The following is a 25,065-nucleotide window of genomic DNA, read 5'->3' as shown; positions in this document are numbered from 1 at the left end:
GAAGTCAAATATTATAGGGACTGAATAATATAGGGATTAGAGGGATTGATTGGAATTTTACTCTGTAGTGCCCAAGTAGCATTCTTGGTTGCTACTTGGGCACCAGGAACTTTCTGACTTTGATTTGTAAATGAATCGTTTTGTTTCCCACTCTGCATTTGTAGTCTTCAGATTAATATGCAATTTTCTGATGTAATTGGTAATACATTAACATATCTAGGACATTGTGGCAAAATAATGCTTATTTATTCCCAATATCACCAGTTCCAGACTTACAGTGCCTCATACTACTTAAGCATGTAAATCTTCTGAAAACTTAGGCCTAGGAAAAATGATTGATTCTGATTGGTTGCTAGACTGAGAACCAACTCTGAAATATTACTGCATTCTTTGCCAGCATCTCCTTGTTGGACTTGGGTTTTTTATTGCACTTGCCCCATTTGGGTGTACTCTCTGAAAACTGTCAGGTGAAGTTGGAATTACCGTGATTAATAGAGCATCTGATAGGAGCTATAAGAATGTTCTTACAGTGAAGAGTTTCTGGAATAATTACAAGGCACCCGATTATCTGCCTGTCAGAAGCTGGAAGTGGAGAAACAGGTAGGTCCCAGATACCTTAAAAAAGGGTTTCAGCTCATCACCAACTTTGCTGCTTGTTTCAATCCATCTGAAGTCATATCTGATTGTATTTTAAGACACAGTTATCCAAGGGGTTTCTTTGATAAGATTTCCTGCTTCCCTGTTTCTCCAATTTTTCACATGCCAGGCTCCATTCTTAGAACATGATTTTATTTTCTGTGTTTTCTCTCTCTTGGCAGCTTTGATATTTCGCTTGGAAGGAAATATCCAAGAATCCCTAAGACTCTTTCAGATGTGTGCTTTTCTCAGCCCTCAGTGTGCTGATAACCTCAAGCAGGTGGCCAGATCTTTGTGAGTATTGGCAGCCTGGAGGCCTCAGGGCACTAGTGGAGAATAATGTGAAGTGCATTCTCTGGCTGGGGCTTGCTTAAAGAGAAATGTAACAAATTCACTTTGAAGAGCGAGGATTAATTTTGAAATTTGAGAAAATGAGATAACCAGTATAAAGCAACTGAGTATTTCCAACACTGCATATTCTAGTTTGATAGGAGAGCACTGATAGTATTTCTCAAATAGTAACATTTTGTGCTTCAAGTACCCTAATCGTATTGCCAACCCATGGAATTTTTCTTGTTTACTGTTCCAATACTTAGCATAATACTATACACACAGTAGTTTTGTAGTGTTTGTTAAGTGTTTATTGTGTTTTATAGTGTTTGTTAAGCCTCTGAAGGCTCCTGGATTCTGGCACTCTCTAGAATCTTTATAAGCTTTTAGGTACTAATAGCTTTACTACTCCAGAGTAGTAGAGTGTGATCTGCGGAGTTCCCACCCGCACTTTCTAACCTGCAGTGTCATCGATACCTGCGCTGTCTTTGCACAGAGGCTGATTTTCCCCTGTGTCTCCAGAATTAGTATCAAGGAAAGAGACTTAGTTTGGAAGAGAAGGGCATATCCCTAATACATGATGATGAAAAATTGTGGCAATTCTTGTTTAATGTGGAGTTAATTTGGCTTGTTTCTTGGTCTACATTTATTGTACATTGGGGAAAATAAATTACACAAGACTTTCATTAAAATTGGGGCTTCCCCGGTGGCTCAGATGGTAAACAATCCACCTGCAATGCAGGAGATACAGGAGACCTGGGTTCAATCCCTGGGTCAGGAAGATGCCGTGGAGAAGGGAATGGCTACCAACTCCAGGATTCCTGCCTGGAGAATTCCATGGACAGAGGAGCTGGGCAAGCTATAGTCCATGGGGTTGCAGAGTTGGACACGACTGAGCAACTAACACTTTCACTAAAATTGGTATAGAATGGGACCAAGGCCTTGGAACAGCTACCAGCTCTGTCTCTACCAAGAGATTCTGCTGTCGGTATATAAGAGTCTCACTGGCTAAACCCACACAAGCCAATCATAGGGAAGAGGCTTCCAAAATTCTCTGCTGGCTGGAACATGAGTCAAATGTGGGACTAGTGGGGTTGGTTTTTATAAAAAGCTTTATGTTAATAATTACAGAAAATGTGTTTCTTCCCCAGATTTCTTTTGGGAAAACATAAAGCTGCCATTGAAGTATATAATGAAGCAGCTAAACTTAATCAGAAAGACTGGGTAAGTAGGGAACTTTGTTCTTCGTTATTAGTAACAAGCTGATGGTTTCATTTATCATATGGGCTATCATTTATATTTATTACTGAGTTATTACATGCCAAAACTGTCTTTATTTTATCCTCACACTTGATTGATGATTTGGCCTAGGTATAAGATCAAAAGTTAGGTTTCCTCATAACTCAGCAGACAGTGCTGCCAAGCTTTCTTGCTATAAGTATTGGTGATGAGTAGTCTGTTACTAGTCTGATTCTTGTTGATAACCCCACTCTTGTCTAGAACCTTTGAGGATTTTCTGTTTATTATTAGAGTTCTGAAATACCAGTAATAGTTGTCATGATGTGTTTCTTTTCTCTTGCATTCAACTAACTGGCTCTTTCACTTTGAAGACCCTTGCCTTTGGATAGAGAGGTGTTTTTTTTTTTTTTTTTTGAGTAGTTCTTTGATTGTTTTTTCTCTCCATTGTCTGTATCATTTAGGGATTGTGTGTAACTGCAACAAAACATTAAACACTGACTTCACAAATTATGAGTTTATTTTTTTCTTATGTAACAAGAAGCCCAGGTAAGTGGTTACTGACATTGATTTGACAACACTGAGACTTTTTCTTCATGGCTGCAAGATGGCTGCTACAGCTCTAACACCACATCATTATTCTAGTAGGGAGAAAGAGGAGGCAACAAAGAGAAAAAGACATAACCTTTATCGAGAAAGTATGACTTTCCCAGAAACCCTCAACAGACTTCCACATACATTATATCGACTACCTGTTTTGTAAAGAAGACTGGGAAATATAGTTTTTAAGTTGGACACATCGTCACTCTAAATGTAGTTAGATTTCTGTTAGTAAGGTAATCAGAGATGGTGAACATCAGGGAGATAACTAGCAGCGTTGGCCACACTGTTTTCCACTCTATTACACGTGTTCCACATCTATTCTCATTGTCTTCTAACTTGCCTCTCATATTTTCCATATCCTTGTCTTTGCTGTACATTCAGAGATATTTCCTCAGTCATATCTTCCAAATCATTTTTGTTTTTAGCTATATTCATATTCACTATTTTTTATTTTGGTAATTATATTTTTAATTTTCAAGAACTTTGTCTTTTCTTACAGTTACCTCTTCATGTCTCTGACCCTTTGAAGTTCTCTTCTGCTTTCCACAGTTGTCTTTTTCTTCCTCTCTTTATTTTGGTTCTTTTTCATGTTGATGGTTTTTTCAAAATAACTGTGATTCTTAGAAAGATACATCTAAGAGTGAAGGAGATTCTTAGAGATATCAAAGGGTAAAGGATTAGATTGATTAGTAGAAAGAGCTAGCATGGGTTTTCCCTGCAGTTCTTATGGCCCTATTATTTTTCAGATGTGTTTGTCAGTCACTTTTCTGCAGATCTGAAGACTGAGATGTTTAAGTCTTTGTGCCATTGAGTATTTTATAGCCAAAGGCCAAAGTAAAGCTACAGATAAAGGAAAAGTGAGTTACTCTTTTGTTCATTTAGTCACTTTTTTCAACAAGTGAGTGAATGCTGTGTGCCAGGCACTGGGCTGCAGATGCAAAGATGGATTGGTGGTTTATGGGACAATCAACCATGAAATAAGGAAATAGGAAATAAGGAAAGAAGAGAAGCAAGTTAGGGGAGAGGGTGGTGATAACAAATTAGAATTAAATCCTATTTTCAGAAGATTATGGACATGATGTATTGTAGCTTCTGGTAGGATATCTAAATTGAGATGTATCCAATACATGGCTGTATATAGAAATCTGAAGCTCAAGTGTTCTGGGATAGAGATACATGTTTTGGAGTCAACACAAAGGTGATGATTAAAACCATGAAATTGGATGAGATCACTCTGCAGTGAGCTGAGGATGGAACCTTGGAAAAAACAGTTTGAAGGGCTGAACTGAAGAGAAAATGAGTCCATAGAGGGAGATAGAGAGGAAGTGAGACAGGTGAGCTCAGGGACGGGCTGGGGGGAAAAGGGAGGATGTTTATGTCCAGTTGGTTGAAAGAGCTCATTTGGTATTACTCATCTGGGATAACAAGTCCATTGGTGCCAGTAGAGGTGGTCATTTCTCAAACATCCATTCTCTGCCCTGATGCTTCACGAGTGCCTGTGGCCTGTAGAAAACCTGTAGCTTTACTTTCTTGGACTCATCAGGGTATTCCACAGTCTAGCTGCAGCAGGAGAATAATTCCTCTTGCCATAATCTCATTGGACTTTTGGAGCAGCTGTTAAGTAGGGAGGATTTCCTGTACTTTTAGATGAGGAAGCTGAGGCTTTTGGAGGTGGAGTGACTTGCTGAAGGACACACAGTGAGGTAATGGCAGGAATGGAGCAGAATTCAGGTCTAGAATCCAGAATTCCTCACTTAGGCCTGTAATTGTTCCCCGGTATCACTTGCCCTTGCAGGATGTCTGCTGCATCCTCTCCCCCCATGAAAAACAGAACTTGACTCGATTTGTTCTAGTTTTCTTTTCAAATTTCAAAAATTTCCTTGGCTGTCAAGTTTGTTTAAGGCATATTGCTGTTGTTTTGCCAAGTAATAACTACAGCAAATATTTTCAAAAGGGTAGGGGCATTAGTTACCTTCCAGGACGTTAAAGGACAAGTAAGCTATATTTCTCCTCTCTCCAGCTCCGTGTGTACATTCTTAAAGGGTGATGAACTGGAATGTACTTGTGGAGTTGGAGAGAGGAGAATTACAGCCCTACTTTTAGAGACAGGCCTGAGTTCAAATCCCACTGCTTGGCAAAGTGTGGACATATTTTGGGTTGTGATTTAAGAAAAATTTATTGTATTGTGAGTCATTTATCAGAAATTGAACATGATTCAATATCAGATATTAAGCAGTAACTAATTTTTTTTTCCCAAGTATGATAATGGTATTGTGGGTAGATTTTATAAGAGAGAGATCTTATCCTTTGGAAATACATACTGAGGGACTTCCCTGGTGGCTCAGTGGTAAAGCGTGCGCCTGCCAATGCAGGAGACATGGGTTCAAGTCCTGGTCTGGGAAGATCCCACATGCCAAGAAGCAACTAAGCTCGTGCACCACAGCTAGTGAGCCTGTGCTCTGCAGCCTGGGGACCACAACCACTGAAGCCTCGCATGCCTGCGCGCCCTAGAGCCCGTGCTCCGTAACAGGAGGAGCCACCATAATGAGTAGGCTGTGCAACAAAGAGTAGCCCTCACTCACCACAACTAGAGGAAAAGCATGTGCAATAGTGAAGACCCAGCACAGCCAAAAATAAATATATAAATAATAAAAAATAAAAAAATACATACTGAAATATTTGTGGATAAAATGTTATATTATCTGGTATTTGCTCACAGAAGTAGTGGGATGGATGTGGGGGTATGGATTGGATGGTTGTTGGAGCAAGACAATGAGGACATGGTGATTCTCTACATATATATATATATATGTTGAAATTCTTTTTGTTTTTCCCTCTTAAAAATAGTCCCTTCTTAGCAGTCTGAGACCATTTCTTTTTTTTTTTTTTAAACATTTATTATTTTATTTTGACTGCACTGCGTCTTTGCTGCTGTGCTCAGGCTTTCTCTAGTTGCAGTGAGGAGGGGCTACTCTTCATTGTGTGTGCAGGCTTCTCCCTGTGATGGCTTCTTGTTGCAGAGCACAGGCTGTAGACGTGTGGGCTCAGTAGTCGTGGCTCGGGAGGCTCTCGAGTGCAGGCTCCGTAGTCGTGGCTCAGGAGGCTCTCGAGTGCAGGCTCCGTAGTCGTGGCGCATGGGCTTAGTTGTTCCACAGCATGTGGAATTTTCCTGGACCAGGGTTTGAACCAGTGTCCTCTACATTGTCAGGCTGATTCTTAGCCACTGGACCACTGGGGAAATCCTTTTCTTTCTTTTTATCAGCTTTATTGAAATATAATTCAAATACCATGCAATTCACCTATTAAAAGTAGATGATTCATTGTTTTTTAATATATTCACAGAGTTGTGCAATGGTCATCACGATCTTACTTTATTTTTATTGGAGTATAGTTGCTTTACAGTGTTATTTTCTGATGTACAGCAAAGTGAATCAGCCATTCAGATTCTTCCTTGAATTTCTTTCCCATTTAGGTCACCAGATAGCATTGAGTAGAGTTCCCTGTGCTGTACAGGAGGTCCTCATTAGCTATCTGTTTTTTATAGTAGTGTATATATGTCACTCCCAATCTCCCAGTTCATCCCTGCCCCTCCCCTCCTTGGTATCCATACGTTTGTTTGGTACGTCTGTGTCTCTGTTTCTGCTTTGCAGATAAGCTCATCTGTGTCATCTTTCTAGATTTCACATATAAGTGATATTATACAGTATATGTATATTTCTCTTTCTGACTTGCTTTACTCTGAATGACTGTCTTTAGGTATATCCAAGTCTCTGCAGATGGTACATTTTCATTTTTTATGGCTGAGTAATATTCTACTGTATATATGACCATATCTTCTTTATCCATTTCTCTGTTGATGGACATTTAGGTTGCTTCCATGTTCTTGAAATTCTTTAAGATTTAGAACTAAGAAAAAAAAAAAATCCCTGTGCTGATGCTTTCTGTATTAAGCAAACTGCTTAATTTCTCTGAGCTTCGATTTCCTTATCCCTAAAATCATAATTGTTATACTTATGTTTCAGATTTGCTGGGAAAATTAAAGTAATATATATGAAAAACATCTGGCATAGGATCACTGATTGCTATTTTGTTGTTGTTATTTTAGGCAACTTGGAAAACATTAAACAGTTGTCTCTGAGTCCTTGAAGGTTCATACTTCTTCAGAGAGGGACACTCCTGGGTCTGCATGTGCTTCTGCACTTCCTCACTACTAACAAGATGGTCCTTACTGTTTCCCTTACTGTTTGCCTTTTCCTTTCTTTAAAGCTGCGTTAAATAAAAATGATTTAATATAAGGGAGTTGTAGAGATTCTATAGAACACAAGGTCAGGAAATACAGATTGATCTTGCAGTGAACTAGAACTGGAAAGCTGTCAGCAACCAAGTTAGCTTCTCTGCATTTCTGCTGTTTTTTTCTTTCTGTAGATCAGAGGTTGGCCTTTTTTTTGGTGGGGGAGGTAAAGGTCAGGTTAGTACATATTTTAAGCTTTGCGGCTTTATATGGTCTTTGTTGCAATTACTTAACTCTGAAGTTCTATGAAAGAATCATAGAGGATACATAACAAGTGGTTGTGGCTGTGTTCTGTACAGCTTTATTTACAAAAAGGGGCAGAGAGTGGATTTGTCCCATTGGTTGTAGTTTGCTGACCTGTGCTGCAGACTTCTGTAGATAAGCCCCAATTACATATCCAATTATGTATCTGTAATTGGAACCAGTCTGCAGAAGCCTGCAGCACAGGACCATGCAGGAAACCTGGATTTGATCCTTGGGTAGGGAAGTTCCCCTGGAGAAGGGAATGGCTACTACTCTAGTATTATTGCCTGGAAAATCCCCTGAAGAGAGGAGCCTGGTGTGCTACTGTCTGTGGGGTCACAAAGAGTCATATATGACTGAGCGACTAAGACTTTCATTTTTCACTTATCTGTATTCCATTGTAGTAGCCTCCAGATGGCACTGTCAGCCTCCAAGTTCATACCACCTAGTGAGTGAATTCCTAGATTCCTGTGAAAAGAAGTCTGACACCCACACCCACACTCCTCCTTAGAGCTGGAGAAGGGACTGTGGTAGTTTCTTCTGAGAAGAGGGCACAAAGGGTTTGTTCCATGAGCAGCTCTAAGAGGAAAAAAGGTACAGGAATGGGCTGGGTATGCACCCAAAGGTACTACATAGGCCCAGGAAGATCACCGGTTTATTCTGCTTTTATCTTATAATCTGAAGAAGATTCAAGTAAAAAACTAACCATAGTGCATATTTTCAAGCTTAAACTTTGTCAAGCAGCAATAATCTCTAGATGCCTGTTCACACTCTAATAATTACTGTGGAATTTACACTTCTTTTCTTTTCTTTTGTGTGTAGGAAATCTGTCATAACCTAGGAGTTTGCTACATTTATCTGAAACAGTTTGACAAGGTAATCTGTAGAAATGGTGGTGGTGGTGGGTGAGCAGTTGTCTGGGGATTTCACTGAGGGTACACTTTTTATACAGGTCCCATGGATCATTTTATATTATTCCTACTGCTTGCAGAGACTGTTAGAAGTAAAAAATGAAAGTTTCATATACATTTACCCCCATTTTTATTCTCATTTGTCACTATTCGTCTGTTTTTTTTCCCCTGCTTTTAACAAGAAAGTGACAAATTCTAGAAACAGAGGAAATGGCAATCTCATCCGTTTCTTCTTATCTTATTTTCCACACCTTAGTTTAATTGTCCAGAATAGAAACACAAATGTCCAATAAAATTTAAATATAAAAAAGTGGGTCTATAAGTCTTAAAAGTAATTATGGCCAAGTGAGCTATCTTACATTTCAGTTTTCAGGTCATTGGAAATGAATTTTTAATCTTAAGTAGTTTGACGTGAGAGTTTTTAAGGTTATTTTCCACGTGAGATTTTTATATTTCATTGTGTTAGACTGTGGTGCCCAAGACTCTTATGATCAGATAAAACTGTTGAGCTTATTCTGGTACTCAGATAAAGGGAAAAAATGTATATATCTTAACTGAGAAGTAGACCAAATTATTGAGAACTCTAAAAGTTAATGAAAGTGGGGTTGGTTAGTTTCCTTCATAATTCTCCCATTTAGTGACTGAAGTTTTATTTTCTTTTCTCCAGTGCTGACAGGACTGAGAACCTGAATTAGTTGATATTAATTTGATAATGTTTAATATGTACAATTAACAATTAATGTTAATTTGTAAACTGAAGCAATCTAATCAATCCCTCGGGATTCTTAAAACAACTGTACATCAGCAGTTGAGGTGTGAGAGTAACTTTTGCTCTTCTGAGACATATAAAAACAAATAATACCTGTATCTGTACAAATAAAATATACATACTTAGTTGATTAGGTTTTCTGGGCAGATGGCTCTTCAGTGTTATGTACTTGGTTAGGAGCTTTTTCTCTTCAGAGAAATTTTAAGCAAGTACATACCTGCTGCTGCTGCTAAGTCGCTTCAGTCGTGTCCGACTCTGTGCGACCCCATAGACAGCAGCCCACCGGGCTCCCCAGTCCCTGGGATTCTCCAGGTAAGAATACTGGAGTGGGTTGCCATTTCCTTTTCCAATGCATGAAAGTGAAAAGTGAAAGTGAAGTCTCTCAGTCATGTCCGACTCCTAGGGACTCCATGGACTGCAGCCTACCAGGCTTCTCCATGGCAAGAGTACTGGAGTGGGGTGCCATTGCCTTCTCCTAAGTACATATCTATTCATGGGATTATTCTGAGCCAAGAGAGAGCTGGATTTGGTTTTTGGTCAGACCTGAACTGAGGAGAAGGAGAATTATATTTAGATTTTACTGTAAAGCTAACAGGCTAAGAAAATACAGTAGCTGGCATTTATATAAATACTTGTTGAATCAGTGAAGGACTAAATGGCGTTTATCATCATCTGCAAGATAAGCTCTAACAGAGCGAGGAGTTTTCTGTTAGCTTTGGTATACTAGTACCTAGAGCAATAGGCACTCGATATCTACTGAATGAATAAATAAACATTCATTCATTTATCCAATTATTGGTGAGGAAAATGAGGTACCCCCTGGAGAAGGGTGTGCAGTTGTTCAGCGGTGCAACTGAGGTCAAGTTTGGGGTAGTACTCTCTATGTACCATGATATCCCTCTTGACATATAGAATATGAGTCATGGGAATGGATATCAAAAAGCAGAAAACACTGAAAAAGGTTAATCCTCTTGTACAAGCCCCCCAAGTGGCAGTAGAGGCAGACATTTCATGTTTCCAGCTGTCCTATGAGAGCACAGTTTGGGTATGTTTTAGTTTTTTGGGTGGTGGGACATTTGCTGAAATGTGGCGTTCCTACTTGAGTAGAGGAGGAGCTCTTTCTTTACATTAGCCGTACAGAGTCATTGTCCTTTCCTGGTGGTGATTTGGTTCTCTTTACTCTGTCAATCTTGTTAGGCACAAGACCAGTTGCACAATGCCCTACATCTTAACAGACATGATCTGACGTACATAATGCTGGGCAAGATCTTCTTGCTGAAGGGAGACTTGGACAAGGCCATTGAAATCTACAAGAAAGCAGTGGAGTAAGTGTGTTGGTTCCTTTAGAGCAACGAGAAAGTAAACAAAAATGGGAGCAGACGTGATCTCCTATGCCTGAGAGAGGACATGTGTGACTGGTTACACACTGTGTGAGTTCTGTGAGTTAGAGTGAATGTTAGTTAAGCTAAAGTTTAGAGCCCCCAGTGCCTTAAATAAGGACAACTTAGGTTTCTTTCTCACCTGTCGGCGTGGCCAGTCCTGCGCAGCTCTCTGCTCCACAAGGTTAGTCAGGGATCCAGGTTCCTCCTCTGTTAAGCGATCATTCCATAGGTGGTTGCCTAATCCCTGTTGATAATGGAACTGACTGGCATTCCCAGTGTGGTATTCTGTTTCTCTTTTTTAGGGAATCTTATCTTTTCTGTCTAGATCTTGTCTTGTTTAAGTGGGATAGCTATAACAAAATGCCTTTGTCTCATTTGTTTGGTCACTTGATAGAATGCGTCATCTGTGGTTCAAGGCCACAAAGTCTATTATTCCTGATAACAAGACTTTGGACTAAATTTAGATTTCTGTTGTTAATTACTGTTGTCTTCTACCATGATAGTAACTTTTCTAGTTACATTAGTCACAACAATGCTCCTTCTGGAATTTTTTTCATATTTTATATCCAAAAAGACATAAAAAATCCTTTGTTTTGTTAGGCTGTAAGAAAGACTTGTCATCAAGAGGCTACGTTTACAGGGACAAGTAGGTAGAAGCCCACGTAGCCATATGTTGAATCTTTGTGGTGCTGAGTGGAAGCCTTGACCCTTGACCCCTGCATTCAAGAAACTGGCTCTTTGAGCTTAGCTCACATTAATTACATTAGCTCACACATTCTTCCTGTGTCTGGCTAAGGACTTATGTCACTGAAATCCTCAAATGAGACTTTGGAGGACAGCTGAGCATTTGGAGCCTTACTGAGATGATAGAAACCATTGCTTATGGCCCACAGCTTCAGAGAGAGTAGTCTGTTTTGGTGGGGGGAAGGATGCCACTAGAATCACAGAAATTATCTACTTAGTTAGGGAGAGGAAAGTGATCAGAATGGGAATTTATGGCAGAAAGTGAAGAGCAAATACTTAGTTGAACTGAGTAAGCTCTGTCTGGCCAGCTCAGGCTTCACCAGGCAGAGGCTTTGTCCCTGTGACTCTGGTCTCCCCATAGGTAACCTGCACCCTACCTCATTTCTTAGAAGCAGGAGATGTTCTTCACCTTTTGCCGTTTTCACTGTTGAAACTGTCTAATGATCCTGTAGTCAGATCATCTCAGCTCAGTGTTGCTTTTGTTTTGTGACAAAGACAGATGCCGGTGAGGGACTGGAAAGGGAGATAGTCTTTTACGTAAGCCAGTGTTTACTCCACAAAGCCAAGGGCCAGTTCTTTGCTAGAGCTGGTATGTGTCTTTCTTCTTTAGTTTGGCTGTTTAGTGTGACTTTTTGTTTAATGTGGAGAGCAGAGCATCAGGGGCCTTGGGACCCTAAATCACCCAGGAAATAATTATGCTGGCTGGCATTGTGAGTGCAGTGAGAACAACAGAAAATCTCACAGGAGGGAAGCAGCTAAAGTCGTGTGTGTTCTAGACTGACGTGGTTTATAGAGCATTATTCTTGAACTCTATTAGTGTAATTAAGACATGAGCACAAAATAGTCCATAGGTTCTGAGGAATTTGGCTGTAAGAAAAGGTCCTGAGGAAGGAGTCTAGGTTCTAAGTCCCATTTCTGTCTTGTTGAGCAGTCCTCCCTATAGCCGGGTTGACGTACTCTTGAAGGAAATTCCCAAATCCTTTGAGAGTTCTTACGGGAGCGGGCAGTGCGGTTACTGCGCGTGTCAGTATCACTCATACGCATCGTGTTTCCCTCTGAGCATCTCTTATGTCGCAGGTTCTCACCGGAAAATACGGAACTTCTTACAACTTTAGGATTACTCTACCTACAGGTAAGGGGGCTTTGCTTATCTATGCACTGATGTTAGAAATGCTTTTGGGGACTTCCCTGGTGGTCTGGTGATTAGGATTCCATGCTTTTACTGCAGGGGACACAGGTTCAGTCCCTGGTCAGGGAACTAAGATCCTGCAAGCCACGCAGCCAAAAAAGAAAAAGATACTTTTGTGTGTTGTGGTTTTCCTGCATTTTCACTTGAACACAATTTACTAAAGGTCATAAGAAGCACATAAACTTTACTCTGCACTTGATACCCTTTGTCTGCTAAAGGAATGAACTTAATTTTCAGCATGCAAATCAGAAGCAAATACACCTGTTTGAGCCTAGTTCTTACCCAACCAAAGAAAGAACATCTATGAAAAACAACTTGTGGTCAGGGAGATTGGCATTTTGTGGTGGAAGTACTGTGGTGGTATTAGGGCTTTGGGGCAAAGGCCGTTTCTCTTGTTCCTTCTTCCCAGCCAGGTTAGGGTTAGAGAAGGCAAAGCATTGTCTAGAATAAAAATCCTGCCCCCAGCTCTGCCTCTCTGGTTCCTTGTTTCATTTTTCTCTAAGGAGCTTAGCCCTGGGCCTTCCTGGGCTTTGGCTTGGGAGGTTGGCCCCAGGGGAGAGAAGGCTCACCAGCCTGTTTCCTGCCAAGAGTCCTTAGTGTGTGGCAGCACCAGTGTGCCAGAGATGGTTCCTGGCAGATAGCTACTTTGACCTTATTAGGGGATAAATCAATGACGTAGGAGGGAAAAGAAATGTGGGGCCCTTAGTTTTCCTTTTTAAAAATTTGGTATCTGTGGCTTTTGTCAGAAGAACCCAGAAAAGTCAGGGTGTATCTGTTGAGGGTATGGTTGGCCAGACTCCCTAACGCCATCTCCCCCGATGTAATTCTCTGGTTTGCTTTTTCCCAAGCTCGGTATTTACCAGAAGGCATTTGAACATCTTGGAAACACACTGACTTACGACCCTACCAACTACAAGGTATTGCTGGCTGTCAAGCCTCAGAGTCTTCACACACAGGTGGTCCCACTGCTCCTAGAGGTGATCTGGCCCTAGAATGCACTTCAAATACCCAAGAAAGTACTTTTTTCTTAGAAAAGTATTAAGTAAATGTGGCTCTTATTTGAAAATATTGTAAATTGTCAGGGCTCTGCTGCTCATCTTCTAAAGAGCACATTTGTCATAATGGGCCTGTAACTCACACAGACAGCAGAACTGCAGTGGTGGTGAAGTTGTATGTGTTACTTAGGAAATAGCAGCGCCTCCACATGCTGAAATGACCTTCAGATTCCTGAGGAACCTGAGACTACAACTCTTGTCCAGTTATGACTTTGGGGATGAGAAGGTCATCATGTGGATGAGTCACTGAGGGAGCTGCAGCAGAACAGGCTTGTTGTTACGGGTGCAGACCCAGTCCTTTCTTGGAAGTCATATTGGCCTGACTGAGAGACATGGAGAGTTGGACTGAGGAAGTCTAAAGCTGACTCACCATCTGCCCTGTGGCAGAAGGAGCTGCATTTTTAGAGGCCAGTGACAGGTGCACTTGAGTTGTCTAGAGCATTTGGTGTCTACCAAGTAGGGGCTGCAGGGTTAAAGGTGGTTTTTACTTAAAGGGCCCTGATATTCTAAGGTAGTGACTTCCCGGCTACAAGTAGGAAACAAAAGAGCGAGGTAAAGTCAGAGACTTTTCTTTATTACGGCAAAGGGCCACAGTGTGGGGCGTGAGAGTGTTCCTCTTGAGCGTTTGTCCCAGCAGCTGTGGATGGATAGGTCCCTGGAAGATGCTTTTCCGTCCCACCAGTGTTGACGGGCCTACTGAGTATCTAGACTCAGGAAGGCTGCTTCACTCCGACGGCCTTTTGGGAATGACTACATCATGAACTTTCCATGTTTTCAGGCCATCTTGGCAGCAGGCAGCATGATGCAGACCCATGGGGACTTTGATGTTGCCCTCACCAAATACAAAGTTGTAGCGTGTGCTGTTACAGAAAGCCCTCCACTCTGGAACAACATCGGAATGTGCTTCTTTGGCAAGAAGAAATATGTGGCAGTGAGTGTCTCCTCCTCTTTCTGGTTTGCATTCATAGTTACTGGGTCTGCTGAGCTCGCCCCAGCCCCTCACCAAGCGCCCCCTCCCTCCTCCAGGCCATCAGCTGCCTGAAACGAGCCAACTACCTGGCACCTTTAGATTGGAAGATTCTCTATAATTTGGGCCTTGTCCACTTGACTATGCAGCAGTATGCATCCGCTTTCCATTTCCTCAGCGCAGCCATCAACTTCCAGCCGAAGATGGGGGAGCTGTACATGCTCTTGGCTGGTAAGAGACATTTATGTAGAGCAGCCCTTTGCAGTCTGTAGTGAGGGAAAATGGAATTAGAATGATGGCAGGCCAGTAGTTAAATATCCCACAGAAGCCATTCCCTTGCAGATCCCATAGGTATCTGGATGACTGTCCTAGAGTCTGAAGAAATATGAAACAGAAAGATGACAAAGCGCCTGGCTGCTTCTCACTTAGTGGAATTTCACTCAGAGATTAAACAAGGTTCATATGTAGTCCATCTTTTAACAGTGGTATTCCCTCGGCTTGACAGTTCATATATAGAATCAAACCATGTTCTTAGTTATCCAGTGTTAAGATAGTAGGCTTTAGGTATCATCAGGTGTTAAGATCCTGCCTCTAGTACTTACTATTAGCTGTATCTCATAGGGTTGATGAGAGGATTACATGATTAGATAATCAGTGAATGTTAACTTGGTTTTGCTGTCATTATATAATTAGTCTTTTATTGTTAGTGTAATACAAAAGTACTGACTATTCTTTCTGGGGGCTATTTCTCCTTATACTAAATTTACTACATGTTTAAGAGCAGTTTCCATGTTCTCACTGACAGTCTTCAGGTGTTTTTTTTTTCTGGTCATTACTGTGGGGTTCTATATAAGTAAATCGAGTGGTGGTTATTTGGGGTCTGTCTGAAAAAAAGATAGCCCAGTCATAAAGGGATACAGGATTGTAAGCAAATTACTGTACTGTAGGGCATAAGCAGCAATTCTGTAACAGAGTAGAGATGGTCTTCACACTGAGTTTTGAAAGATAAACTGCAGTTCAGTGGCACAGAATGGCTGAGAAGCCCGAGGAAAGCCGTACAGCCGTGAAAGTGCAGGCTGCACCCAGCAGGCAGTGGCGGTCACGTGGCGGAGCGAGCACAGTGGGAGGTAGGTCAGGAGAGGTGCTCTGGGGTCCGCATGGAGGGCTGGGAGTGCAGCACAGGGGCCATACTCGAGCTGAGAGGGTCTGCTTCCCAGCTGTATTCCTGGATCTCTAGTGTCTGGGGGAAGTAGATGCATGGTTGTGGGGCAGGTGGAGTGGGCAGGGCTTCCAGGCAGCTCTGTTATTGTCTGGTTTATAGATCAAGCTTCCAGAAAATACTGATTAAAAAAGGGAGAGTGTTCTGTTGCTAAAACAGTGAGGATTCTTGAGTAGGACAGTGACGCGGTCAGATCTGTTAGGGAGATCCTGGCAGCACTGTGGCAAGTAGATGGAGGCAGGTGGGACAGTGTCCCCAGGGAACAAAATGGAAAGCCTGACACGACTAAAGCCAGGGCAGTGTCACCAAAGACACTAAAAAAAAGAAATTCATGGAACCTGGCAATGGATTAACTGGAGAGGGGACTGTAGATGACACGAGGAATCCAAGCTGAGTGGCTGAGCAGAAGGTGGTGCTAGGAGTTGAGAGGGTGCAGTAAGAGTGGGGCCAAATGAACTGCAGTCTGGAAACATTTCCTGTGTTTTCATGCTTGGCTCTTCAGCCATAGCATCCACTCTCTCTGTTGCAGTGGCTCTGACCAATCTGGAGGATACAGAGAATGCCAAGAGAGCCTATGAAGAAGCAGTCCGCCTTGATAAGTAAGCTGCCCTGCTGAGGATGGTGTCAGGGGGCTAGACTCTCCAAAGCCATGAGGTGGCGCCAGGGCCCCGGTGTTGCCCGAGGCAGCTAGGTGCCTTTGTGCACAGCAGGTCTGTGTGTGGAAGGACGTGGCTCCTGAGCACAAGGGCTCAGCAGGACCTGGCACTGGCTCTGCGAGACCTTGCTGTTGAACTAGTTCTGTTTCTGCATAATGATAAGGATCTATTCTAAATGACCATTTGTTGCAAAGCCCCAGCTCCATAGAGTCTCTGTCTGTCTGTGCAGGTGTAACCCTTTAGTAAACCTGAACTATGCTGTGCTGCTGTATAACCAGGGCGAGAAGAGGGACGCCCTGGCTCAGTATCAGGAGATGGAGAAGAAAGTCAACCTACTCAAGTATAGTAGCTCTCTGGAATTTGATCCGGAGGTAAGTCTTAAATCCAGGAGTCATTAAGCAAGCTGTCAGGAGACTTCTGAATCAAGCCCAAATAATCCAGATATAATGTATGTTTACGCCTGTTTTGGCTTTGATGTTCCTAGCAGCATGAATTCTTAAATTAAGGACAGCTTGAGAAAAAAGTTTTCTTAAAAGAAAATAGTAAGAGGAAATTCATGCTTACTGAGTTGCATCTATTATTGGTAATACAACTCATTTGAGTTGAGATCTGTGTCTCTTTGTAGCTTCCTCCCACTTCTCCTCACATAGAAAAGGCAGGAATTTAGTCCATTAAAGCACCAAACTGAAATTGTTGGGTTTTTAGAGCCTTTAAAGAATTTCCATGCCATCCACTCAAGACAGTGTGTTCTCTGCTGTTTAAGAACCATTTCTTTGCAATCAGTACTTCCTCCCTCAAATGGTAGCAGACACTATGTCAGCTAACCCTGCCTGCCTGCTAAAGGCCTCAGATGAGGCTTGTCTCTGCGTGTCATACCTGTGACTTTTTTTTGCTTCCTTTCCACATGGACACAAGATGGTGGAGGTAGCCCAGAAGCTGGGAGCTGCTCTACAGGTCGGGGAGGCACTGGTCTGGACTAAACCAGTTAAAGATCCCAAATCAAAGCAGCAGACTGCTTCAACCAGTAAAGCTGCCTGTTTCCAGCAGCCTCTGGGCTCTAATCAAGCCCTAGGACAGGCAATGTCTTCAGCAGCCGCATACAGGAAGCTCTCCTCAGGTAGGAAGCTACACACAGCTCTGGAGACCCATGGGAACAGCCACGTGTGCCTACAAAGAGATTACAGCTTTGAGTGAGGCTTGCGCTTTTCAGACTCATAACACGTCCAGTGTAGTGCTGCTTAGAAGGGGAAAAAAGCCCAAGGGTGTCCAAATCGTCACTTATTTTCTTAAGGCCATTTGTGTAAAAGTTCCCAGCTATTGGCAGGCTTAGTTGGATGGTCAAGATACTGGGTGTTCATGATATGCAGGTTTAGAAATACATTATGGTACCCTTTGTTATGTAGTCTCAGTTTAATTTTCACTGCCTTATCACAAGTCAGCATGGCACAGGTAATGAATGATTTCTTTTATAAGGTCACTAAAGGCACACCTGACTTAACTTTATCCAGTTATGGTCTTCCTTCACAGCTGCACAGATAGGCCACAGTTCTACTAATCCCAGAAAATAAGCTTCAAGAAGGAAAATCGTAACTGTAACTGCTTTTTGATTTCTTCTGGAACCAGGGCACTTGAGAATTCAAGCTGTTTGTTTTGTTACTAGGTGCTGGAGGAACATCCCAGCTCACAAAGCCACCATCCCTTCCTCTGGAGCCAGAGCCCACTGTGGAAGCACAACCTACGGAAGCATCAGCACAAACCAGGGAAAAGTAGGTGTAGGATGACCCCGGAGCTGGGCTTGCTTTGGCGAGGACCCACCAGATTAGGAAAGGTCCCATGACACAGGCAGCATGGCGGCTGGCACGTACGAGAACGTGTTATGATGATCACCAGGAGCCAGAACCCTTCACACCCCCTGGCTGCCCCATGAGCTGGGAAAGGACTTACCTCCTGCTGCCTGAGCCCTTTGTGGAAGAACAGTCTGGGACAGACCTCTGCCGTCATGACAGAGTCTTGGCTAGCTGAGGTGATTCTTGGGCTGTGTGGTAGGTATATTGGCCACCAAGGCAACCACAAATCTTGAATTAATAATCCAGTTCTAATAGTAGAAATTTATAAGATGAAAAAAAAGCTTTTTAAATTGTGGCCCAGTCTATTGAGTATCTCAGCTGCACTTGCCCAGAAGAATCCAGAAAACGTCCCTATAGCTTGTTCTGGAGCGAGGTCAGAGTGCAGAGCCAGATCATGTCAGTATGAAAAGAGAGAAAGGGCTGGTCTGGTATCAGCACCAAGGATTGGGGAAAAAAAAAGGAGGAGCTTCTTAAGTGAGGAGGTTTTAGACATTCAGTGATACCACTGACCAGATGCTAGTAATACATTATCTATATATCCTTTTCAGAATAAAGATTATGTATCATCCCTTTGGGAAAAGTTGTTACTAATGTGTAAGGGATCACAATAAAATGTTTCTGGAAGAACCTTGTATCTGCCCAGTCTTGGGGCTTCTGGATTTCTAGTTTCTCTCTCTGTTAAGAAAGGAGCGATTCTGATTTCTAGTATGGTTGCTACTCATGTCATCACAGAAAAATGAGGCTACATACACAGATATAGACATGGTTTTAGATGGCTCAGATTAGAGGCAAGAACGAACTAGCAATGGGAAAAGTGCCCTTCTTACTGAATAATGTTAGTACAAAACAAAGTAGAAGTCTGGAGTGTATGATTACAATGATTATTTTGTTCTTAAGGAAAAAAATCACCATTGTCTGATAGTAGAGTGGCTCACAATGGACCAGTCCTCCCACAGACAACAAATAGTAACCAGTAGGTAAAGTTTAATTTTTAAAAAATACCTAACTGTTCCAAATAAAAATTATTATATATGAGGCTTAATATATATAAAGATTTTTATATTTTACATGAGATGATACAAAACTAATTCTAAATAGTTTGTAAAAAGTTAACACTGTATATTACAATCCTTAGAGCAGCCATTTGAAAGCAGCATAGCTCAAAAGACAGTAGAGAAGGGGGAAAAAGACAGAACAAAGAGAAAACAAATAGCAAACTGTCAATCCAGTCATATCAATAAAATGTAACTAGACTTAAAAATGTAACTGGGCTAAACAGTTAAAAAGCAGAGAATGATAAAAAACCTCATACTATATTAATGTCAGATAAAGTAGAGTTCAAAGTCAGAGGTGTTACTAGAAATAGGGGCATTTCATAATGATAAAAAGTTCAGTAGAAAAACAATCATAAACATGTATGTACCTAACGTTACTTCACAATACATTGAGTAAAAAGTGACAGAATTAAATCCATATACTTGCATGTTAGCAATTTTTCTTTTAGCATTTAATAGACAAGAAGTGTAAAAGAACATATTGGCCAGCTTGACCTAATTAAACACTATAAGCAGTAACTGTAGAAAATACATTCTTTGCTCAAGTACACACAGTACGCTAAGCAAGACAGACCAAATGCTGGGCCATAAAATAAGTCTCAAGTCAATAGATTGTAATTTACAGAATATGTTCTCAATACACAGTGTAATTACATTAGAAATTAAAAGGAACATATCTATTACAGAAAACAACATATGTGGAAATTAAACATATGCTTGAAATGACTCATAAGGAAGAAATTAAAGAGAAAGTAGAAAATAGTTTGAACCGAATAATGAAAACAAAATTTGCAGAGTTCAGCTAGGAACTATGCTTACAAGGAAATTTACAGCTGTAAATGCTTCCATCGTAGCAAATGAAATTGTTCATAAAGGTTTCTACCTCAAGCTAAAAACACAGCAAAATAAACCCATTTCAGGAATTATTAAAGAAAAATCTAAAAAGCCAAAAGTTTTACAAAAAAATGCATATGGCAGAAAGTTGACAAATCCCTAGCTAAACTGATAAAAAAGAGACAAATTACCAAATCAAGAATGGAAGAAGGGATAGCAGCATAAAGAGACTACAAGACATGAAAAAGAGAAAGGAATGTTACAATGACAATAAAACTGGCTACTTGGATGCAACAGATCAAAACTGAAACAAGATGAAATGTAAAGCCTTAAGGCCTATCAAAGAAATTGAATCTATAAATCAAAAGCTACTCTTTAAGCAAACTCCTGGCTCAGATGATGTCACCAGTGGATTCTATTAAATCCAATCTTACAAAAATTTTTAGAAGACAGGATTAAGAACTTCCCATTACACCATAAAGAAAACAAAGATCTACAGATTGAGAATATATTCTAGAAGAATAGATTCACAAAATACATCTGACAAAGGGCTTATACCCAGAAAATATTAAAAAAAAAAAACAAAAACAAAACTCCAACTCAGTGATGAAAACTATTGGGTTGGTGAAAAAGTTCGAGTTTTCCTGTAAGATGTTATGGCCAACCCAAGAATAACCCAAATAACAACATACACAACCCAACTGGAAAGAAAAAAAAAACAGGCAAAAAATTTGGATACCTCACCAAGATACATGGCCATATATACTGACCACATATGAATGGCCAGTAAGCATGTGAAAACGTGCCCATTGTCTATCATCAGGGAAGTGCAAAGTGAAACCACAATGAAGTACCACTAGGGACACATCAGGTACACATCAAAATGGCTAAACACACCTCCAAATGTTGGCAAGAACAAGAAGCAAACAGAATAGTCATCCATCATTGGTGGGAGTGTAAAATGGTCCATCTACTTTGGAGGAAGGTCTGTACCCATCCCATAATATATATCTATCCCAGCAATTCTACTCCAATGGAGTAGAATTTTTACTCAAAAGTAAAAATGATTTTTTACCCTAGAAAGAAAAATGTCCACACAGACTTGATAACATTCATAAAAGTATTCACAATACTATGTAGCCATAAAAAGCAACAAACTACATATGACATAATCTCTGAATGAGAAGAGCTTTATACAGCTATGGTAATTAAAACTATGGTACTGGCACAAAAACAAATCTAGATCAATGGAATAGGATAGAAAGCAAAGAAAGAAACCCATGCACTTATGGCCAATTAATAACAAAGGAGGCAAGAATATACAATAGAGACGGCATTCTCTTCAAATGGTGCTGAGAAAACTGGACAGCTACATGTGAAAGAATGAAAACATTCTCTAACATGGTTATACAAAAATAAAACTCAAAATGGACTGAAGACCTATACGTAGGACTGAATACTATAAAATTTCTAGAGGAAAACATAAGCAGAACACTGATAAATTGTAGCAAGACCTTTTTGGATCTATCTCTAAAGTAATGGAAATAAACACGACCTAATTAAACTTAATGGCTTTTGCACAGCAAAGGAAACCATAAGAAGACAAAGAATGGGAGAAAGTATTTGCAGACAATGCAGCCAACAAGGGATTAATTTCCAGAATATACCAACAGCTCGATATTTTTTAAAAAATCTAAAAAATAGGCAGAAGACCTAAATAGACATTTCTCCAAAGATGAACAGACGGCCAAAAGGCACATGAAAAGATTCTCAACATCACTAATTAAGAGAAATGCAAATCAAAAACTAAAATGAGGTATCAACTCACACCAGTCAGAATAGTATAATATCAAAAAGTCTACAAGTAACGGAACCCTTCCACACTGTTGGTGGGAATGCAAACTGGTGGAGCCACTATGGAGAACTGTATGGAGGTTCCTTTTCATGCTGTTCATGGGGTTCTCAAGGCAAGAACACTGAAGTGGTTTGCCATTCCCTTTCTCCAGCGGACCACGTTTTGTCAGAACTCTCTACCATGACCCGTCCATCTCTGGTGGCCCTACATGGCATGGCTCATAAGTTTCATTGGGGTAGACAAGGCTGTGGTCCATGTGACCAGATTGGTTTTCTGTGATTGTGGTTTTCAGTCTGTCTGCCCTCTGATGGAGAAGGATAAGAAGGCTTATGGAAGCTTCCTGATGGGAGAGACTGACTCAGGGGAAAGTGGGTGTTCTGATGGGTGGGGCCATGCTCAGAAAATCTTTAATCCAATTTTCTGTTGATGGGTGGGGCCAAACTACCTACCTTCACGCTGGAGGTAATGAAGATAATAGTGACCTCCTTCAAAAGGTCCCATGCACAGACTGCTACACTCAGTGCCCCCAATCCTGCAGCAAGCCACCACTGACCCACGCCTCCACCAGAGACTCCTGGATACTCATGGGCAAGTCTGGGTCAGTCTCTCGTCACTGGGGTAACTGCTCCTTTCTCCTGATCCTGGTTCATACCAGGTCCCGTTTGTGCCCTCCAAAAGTCTGTTTCCCCAGTCCTGTGTAAGTTCTGGCGGCTCTGTGGGGGGGTTAATGGCATGTGCGTTTCCCAGGGGCCCAGATAAGCCTGACCAAGACACCCTTGGCAACCTCATCTGCCCCCCTCCAGAGCATGCAGGAGCTGAAAAGCCCCCAAGACGAGTGGAGGGCCCGCCTGCCTCCCTCCCTATGCCCGCTTCCCGAAGCAGAGCTGGGGCCGGCTTAACAGCGCCGGCTATGACGGACTGCACAGAAGCGTGGCCAAGAGGAGCTACCCCTTGCCCAAGGTTGGGCGGCGGCCAAGAGGAGCTACCCCACGCCCAAGGTCAGGGGCGGTGGCAGAAAGGAACAACCCCACGTCCAAGGAGTGTTGGCTGCGTGGGCACAGCAGGACCGAGAGGAGCTACTCCACATTCAAGGTCATGAGGGGTGGCCATGAGGAGAAACCCCACATCCAAGGTTGGGGCGGTGGCCGAGATGAGCTACCCCATGCCCAAGGTCAGGGGCGGTGGCAGAGAAGGGCAACCCCACGTCCAAGGAGTGGTAGCTGCGTGGGTGCAGGAGGGCCGAGAGGAGCAACCCCATGTCCAGGGTAAGGAGCAGCAGCTGCACTTTGCTGGAGCGGCCGTGAAGAGTACCCCACATCCAAGGTAAGAGAAACCCAAGTAAGACAGTAGGTGTTGTGAAAGGGCATCAGAGGGCAGACACACTAAAACCATACTCACAGAAAACTAGCCAATCTGATCACACGGACCACAGCCTTGTCTAACTCAATGAAACTAAGCCGTGCCATGTAGGGCCACCCAAGACGGGCAGGTCATGGTGGAGAGGTCTGACAGTGCCCACTGGAGAAGGGAATGGCAAACCACTTCAGTATTCTTGCCTTGAGAACCCCATGAATAGTATGAAAAGGCAAAATGACAGGATACTGAAAGAGAAACTCCCCAGGTCATTAGGTGCCCGATATGCTTCTGGAGATCAGTGGAGAAATAACTCCAGAAAGAATGAAGGGAAAAACAATACCCAGCTGTGGATGTGACTGGTGATAGAAGCAAGGTCTGATGTTGTAAAGAGCAATATTGCATAGGAACCTGGAATGTTAGGTCCATGAATCAAGGCAAATTGGAAGTGGTCAAACAGGAGATGGCAAGAGTGAATGTCGACATCCTAGGAATAAGCGAACTAAAATGGACTGGAATTAACTCAGATGACCATTATATCTACTACTGCGGGCAGGAATCCCTTAGAAGAAATGGAGTAGCCATCATAGTCAACAAGAGAGTCTGAAATGCAGTACTTGGATGCAAACTCAAAAACAAAAGAATGATCTCTGTTCATTTCCAAGGCAAACCAACATCACAGTAATCCAAGCCTATGCCCCAGCCAGTAACGCTGAAGAAGCTGAAGTTGAACGGTTCTATGAAGACCTACAAGACCTTTTAGAACTAACACCCAAAAAAGATGTCCTTTTCATTATAGGGGACTGGAATGCAAAAGTAGGAAGTCAAGAAACACCTGGGGTAATAGGCACATTTGGCCTTGGAATACGGAATGAAGCAGGGCAAAGGTTAATAGAGTTTTGCCAAGAGAACACACTGGTCATAGCAAACACCCTCTTCCAACAATACAAGAGATGACTCTACACATGGACATCACCAGATGGTCAACACAAAAATCAGATTGATTATATTCTTTGCAGCCAAAGATGAAGAAACTCTATACAGTCAGCAAAAACAAGACCAGGAGCTGACTGTGGCTCAGATCATGAACTCCTTATTGCCAAATTCAGACTTAAATTGAACAAAGTGGGGAAAACCACTAGACCATTCAGGTATGATGTAAATCTAATCCCTTATGATTATACAGTGGGAGTGAGAAATAGATTTAAGGATCTAGATCTGATAGACAGAGTGCCTGATGAACTAAGGACGGAGGTTCGTGACATTGTACAGGAGACAGGGATCAAGACCAACCCCATGGAAAAGAAATGCAAAAAAGCAAAATGGCTGTCTGGGGAGGCCTTACAAATAGCTGTGAAAAGAAGAGAAGTGGAAAGCAAAGGAGAAAAGGAAAGATATAAGCATCTGAATGCAGAGTTCGAAAGAATAGCAAGGAGAGATAAGAAAGCCTTCTTCAGTGATCAATGCAAAGAAACAGGAAAACAACAGAATGGGAAAGACTCGAGATCTCTTCAAGAAAATTAGAGATACCAAGGGAACATTTCATGCAAAGATGGGCTCAATAAAGGACAGAAATGGTAGGGACCTAATAGAAGTGGAAGATATTAAGAAGAGGTGGCAAGAATACACAGAAGAACTGTACAGAAAAGATCTTCACAACCAAGATAATCATGATGGTGGGATCACTTACCTAGAGCCAGACATCCTGGAATGTGAAGTCAAGTGGGCCTTAGAAAGCATCACTATGAACAAAGCTAGTGGAGGTGATGGAATTCCAGTTGAGCTATTTCAAATTCTAAAAGATAATGCTGTTAATAGGATGCACTCAATATGCCAGCAAATTTGGAAAATTCAGCAGTGGCCACAGGACTGGAAAAGGTTAGCTTTCAT

At 41.8% G+C, this 25,065-nt stretch overlaps 1 protein-coding gene and 1 long non-coding RNA gene across 6 annotated transcripts in view; one reads left to right on the top strand and one right to left on the bottom strand.

The window, feature by feature from the left end:
- The window catches only part of BBS4 (Bardet-Biedl syndrome 4), a 46,837-nt gene extending 28,131 nt beyond the window's left edge, over positions 1-18,706 (top strand). For 3 of the 5 annotated variants that reach the window (XM_005685183.3, XM_005685187.3, XM_018054676.1), the window contains 13 exons: positions 819-930; positions 2,118-2,190; positions 8,162-8,215; positions 10,217-10,344; positions 12,223-12,277; positions 13,183-13,251; positions 14,168-14,320; positions 14,416-14,587; positions 15,373-15,483; positions 16,105-16,174; positions 16,461-16,602; positions 17,147-17,348; positions 17,892-18,706. In XM_005685183.3, coding sequence (XP_005685240.2) covers positions 819-930; positions 2,118-2,190; positions 8,162-8,215; positions 10,217-10,344; positions 12,223-12,277; positions 13,183-13,251; positions 14,168-14,320; positions 14,416-14,587; positions 15,373-15,483; positions 16,105-16,174; positions 16,461-16,602; positions 17,147-17,348; positions 17,892-18,001 — 1,451 coding nt within the window. In that variant the 3' untranslated portion in view covers positions 18,002-18,706. The remainder of the gene's footprint in view (positions 1-818; positions 931-2,117; positions 2,191-8,161; positions 8,216-10,216; positions 10,345-12,222; positions 12,278-13,182; positions 13,252-14,167; positions 14,321-14,415; positions 14,588-15,372; positions 15,484-16,104; positions 16,175-16,460; positions 16,603-17,146; positions 17,349-17,891) is intronic. The other 2 variants (XM_018054677.1, XM_005685184.3) reach the window with 2 other exon arrangements.
- Positions 13,940-17,885, bottom strand: LOC106502515. Its single transcript, XR_001296137.2, has 2 exons — positions 17,108-17,885; positions 13,940-14,622 (listed from the first exon to the last, which is right to left on the bottom strand). It is a non-coding gene; the product is annotated as an uncharacterized LOC106502515 (long non-coding RNA).

Source organism: Capra hircus, chromosome 10 (assembly GCF_001704415.2).
Source record: "Capra hircus breed San Clemente chromosome 10, ASM170441v1, whole genome shotgun sequence".
Classification (NCBI taxonomy): domain Eukaryota; kingdom Metazoa; phylum Chordata; class Mammalia; order Artiodactyla; family Bovidae; genus Capra; species Capra hircus.
This window is presented reverse-complemented; position numbering and strand designations above follow the sequence as displayed.